This window comes from Salmo salar, chromosome 28 (assembly GCF_965601325.2).
Source record: "Salmo salar chromosome 28, fSalSal1, whole genome shotgun sequence".
In the NCBI taxonomy this organism is placed as follows: domain Eukaryota; kingdom Metazoa; phylum Chordata; class Actinopteri; order Salmoniformes; family Salmonidae; genus Salmo; species Salmo salar.
This window is the reverse complement of record NC_138318.1, coordinates 35,345,001-35,349,067: the sequence shown is the minus strand read 5'-3', so window position 1 is coordinate 35,349,067 and position 4,067 is coordinate 35,345,001. Positions and strand designations below refer to the sequence as shown.

Sequence of the window (4,067 nt, the reverse complement as noted above, 5' to 3'; positions counted from 1 at the left end):
AGGCTAGAGGCGCCACTACAGACCCTGGTTCGATCCCGGGCTGTATCACAACGGGCAGAGATCAGGAGTCACATGAGGCGGTGCACAATTGGCCCAGCGTCGTCCGGGTTAGGGGAGGGTTTGGCCGGGGTAGGCCGTCATTGTAAAATAAGAATTAGTTCTTAACTGACTTTCCTAGTTTAATAAAAGGTTAAATAAATAAAATAACTTTTTTTAAATCTTAGAAACTGAATGAAACATGATCCTTCCCTTTAGGCTATACCCATCTTTATCACAAAAATGTTTCTGAACAAAAGGATGATGCCTTGAGTAGAGTTTACTACAAAGTAGATACAAAACATAATTTCCTGTAAATGAAAAAAACAACATTTATTGCAATGAGTCTTTTTATTACAGGGCACATCAGATGGTTTTGCAGGGTCTCAATATCGCACCAGTTCAAACTGCGCTGGGATTATTCAGACACAAAATAAAACATTTCAAAACTTCAACCGCTTGTACCAGCTGTGTAAGGTTTAGTGTAGCTTGAAGATATGAGAGGAAGAAAATGCTGATATCTCTTCACCAGTTTCATGTGACGTATAAAACTTAAACACATTGGTCTCCCGGATTAAACCTAGTCCTTTAGACACACACCCCCCCACTCCCTCCAGTACCAGACTTAAATCTGTTCTCTTTACCCCCCAGACCCAGACTCTTTATCCCCCCCAGACCCAGACTCTTTATCCCCCCCAGACCCAGACTCTTTATCCCCCCCAGACCCAGACTCTTTATCCCCCCCAGACCCAGACTCTTTATCCCCCCCAGACCCAGACTCTTTAACCCCCCCAGACCCAGACTCTTTAACCCCCAGACCCAGACTCTTTAACCCCCAGACCCAGACTCTTTAACCCCCAGACCCAGACTCTTTAACCCCCAGACCCAGACTCTTTAACCCCCAGACCCAGACTCTTTAACCCCCAGACCCAGACTCTTTAACCCCCAGACCCAGACTCTTTAACCCCCAGACCCAGACTCTTTTATCTTCAAAGCATTTGATGTATCATTCATTAATCTTTCACCATATTAGGTCAAGACACAGTTTAAACATTAAAGTATAGCTGGCCTCTACTCAGGCTAAACCATGGAGACTGGCTTGCTATAGTTTCACTGAGAAGTACAAAGTATAGAGCACCAGACCTAAGGCCTACATGTAATCTCAATGCAACAATATGAGCAAAAGAAAATAAATCAAGCCAGAAACTAAAAGATCTGAAGGCCAGTATCTAACAGATATTTCTGAAAGTTCTAAGTTAATCAGACATTCTCTACCCAATGTGTCTGAAGAGCTAGTCATCATGTTTTCCAACATTGCAGATATAATAAACCCCAAGACAGAAAAAGTTAAATGGTGGAACAAACTTAGCATGAGTGCCAGGCTGTTTAGTGCTATCACACCGACTCATTGTCATGGCACAATGAAGTAGATGCAAAGACCACAAACAGATCTGGGACCAGGCTAGAATAAACTCTTTGGCAGTACTGACAATAAAAAACATTAAAAAAAAAAAAAAAATACATTGCTACAAAAACCATCACACCATTTAATAAAAATGTAGAACAAGGAACAGTGTTTTTTAGTTTCTAGAACATAGTGTAATACCACTGAATAGTCTATATTTGTGTGTAGAACGGAGCGTTAGGATATACTTGAACTCACTCCCATTGAGTTGGATCAGATGTGCTCTGTCCTAGCGAAGGTGAACGACTACACATTGCAGATAGTGAAATAAAGAACCAGTATAAAAGATAGAGAAAAAAAAGGCTTTCCAAGGAAAAATCGTAATAATATTGTAATTTTAACTTCGAGGTCCTCTTCTCACCATTGTATGTTTAACTGAGACTGGTACTCCTTTAACCTTACTGTATATGAAAAGAAACCTCTAATCCAAAAATATATATACCTGGGATTTCTCATCTTAAAACACATTTTATTTCTTCTTTTTTTATATATATCTTTTATTTTTTTTTTTACATACAATAAGGGAAAAAAAAATTGCAAGTAAGAATCATTCTGAACCATGTTATAGTTGCATCCCCTACTTTATATTTTAACAAAACTGTCACTGTTTACAGACAAGTATGGGATTGACATCGACTGATAAATAGTGTATTCAGTATTAACTCAAGGTTTTTACCCTAACCAGGCAGGCTTATTAAAAGTGGTAGTTTTCATTCATTGTAGCTTGGAATTAGTATGCATGTGTTTGTCAAATCTACTGCTCAGAGAGTCTGGCTGTTTTCTTCTTCTGACCAGGCTGGGCTTTGGGCAGAGGAACAGAATAACTATGTGTCCCCAATGGCACCCTATTCCTCATACAGTATACTGCACCACCTTTAACCTGAGACGTATGGATCCTGGTCAAAAGTATTGCAATACATAGGAAATAGTGTGTCATTGGGGACCGCAAATTAGCAAACAGTCTCTTCTTACTGGTACCAGGGGGTCTTCCGAATCCAGTGCAGGGTGAAACCGGCATCCGTCCGGATCTTGATGGAGGCAGCCTCGGCCTCTCTAACAGTCTCCTTCACAGACTGCATCAGGTTCTGGGCATTGTGAACCAACATCTCTGTGGCCTGGGAGAGGAAGGAAGGAAGGAAAATGGTCAAATTGATCATTAAGCTGTTCTTGTGTAAAACTGTACTACACTAGTAACATTACTGCTAATTACTACTCTAGCAATTGCTTTTCAAGTACATTTTTTCCCCTATTATTAAACAAGTGGAATAGGGACTGTTCCTTATTCCACTTGTATAATAACAGAAACCACTCAACGTCATTACGATGTAATTACAAAGCAAAAAGGTAACTTTGGTTGATGAGTGTTATCCAGTGATGTCCAGTGTACTGACCTGCTCGGACTCCTCCTCGCTGATGTTGGTGCGACCCAACATGGTGGCCTTGACTGTAGAGAGGATCTTCAGCTGTGTGCTGATGGTAGGGATGCGCTCACACACCTGGAACACAGAGAAGTTGATCCAAGTTCAAGTTGATTTAAAGTGCATTTTACACAGGTCTCAAAAAGATAATTATCAGTCAGAGACATGAAGATCAAACACAGAAAAAAAACTAATTTAATTCAAATGATCTATCCTAATTCATATCACGAGGACATGCAGGAAATGTGAAATTCTAGCTTTAGTCCCACCACTCCTACATTAATATAACGTTGTCCTTTGTGTAGTCTCTGAACATGCCAGAGCAGCCGCTGCTGCACAAGAAAACCCTGAAGAAAGCAGTCTGAATATGTTTCTAGCTGTTGACAAATCCTTGCTTCCTCCCTCCTTGCTTGCTCAATTCTTCTCAAACTGCATTGGAGTAGAAGATCCTTAGGTCCCTCCCTTGGACCTCCTCCTCCAATGAGCTTTGAGAGGAATTGAGGAAACAAGGAGGAATTTGGCAGAAGACTGGACCAGATAAAACCACATGTATTGCGTCGGAGACATCATAGTTGTATTTTTTTAGAAGACATGACCCGGGATCAGCCAGTCAACTGACCTGGAGCAGGTTGGTCCGGATGCGCTTGTCTGTGCACTGCTTGGCCACCTCCTTGGCCAACTTTGTGACCTCGTCTGAGGCTTTTGCGATGTCTTTGGCACACTGAATGAGGGCGCGCTTGTTCCCACCGGCACCGCGCACCAGACGGGACATCTCAGCCATGAGCAGGGCCATTCTCTTGGCTGCACCGATGATGTCGTTACCCTGAAAGAAATCACAAACAAGCAGAGCATGAAATCGGACGTCTGACAACACAGTACGTACATGTCACACTTCCTTGATGGCACTGAATAATGGCAACTCTGAGCTGTTCTACTGTTGCTTTCTGGTTGCAATAAACTGAACTTGACATTAAACCTGAACGTGTAAGTGAATGTGCTTGTATCTCACCTTGCTGGACCACTTGCGGGCCTCCTCGTGGAGCTGTCTGGCGGCCATCATCATGGGCTCGCTCACCATCTCTCCCACCTCTTGCTCTGGGAAGTCCTCGTCCTTCTCCTCTGGGGGAGGGGGTCTGGGGGGAGGAACC

The 4,067-nt window shown here is 42.6% G+C and overlaps 1 protein-coding gene across 1 annotated transcript in view; it reads right to left on the bottom strand.

Annotated features, from left to right (window-relative positions):
• Positions 1-368: 368 nt before the first annotated feature.
• LOC106589883 (vinculin) overlaps positions 369-4,067 on the bottom strand; it is a 66,775-nt gene continuing 63,076 nt past the window's right edge. The window contains exons 19-22 of the mRNA XM_014180295.3: positions 3,929-4,067; positions 3,539-3,742; positions 2,893-2,997; positions 369-2,616 (exon numbers count right to left, since the gene is read on the bottom strand). The exon at positions 3,929-4,067 is cut by the window's right edge and continues 47 nt beyond it. Coding sequence (XP_014035770.1) covers positions 2,470-2,616; positions 2,893-2,997; positions 3,539-3,742; positions 3,929-4,067 — 595 coding nt within the window. The 3' untranslated portion in view covers positions 369-2,469. The remainder of the gene's footprint in view (positions 2,617-2,892; positions 2,998-3,538; positions 3,743-3,928) is intronic.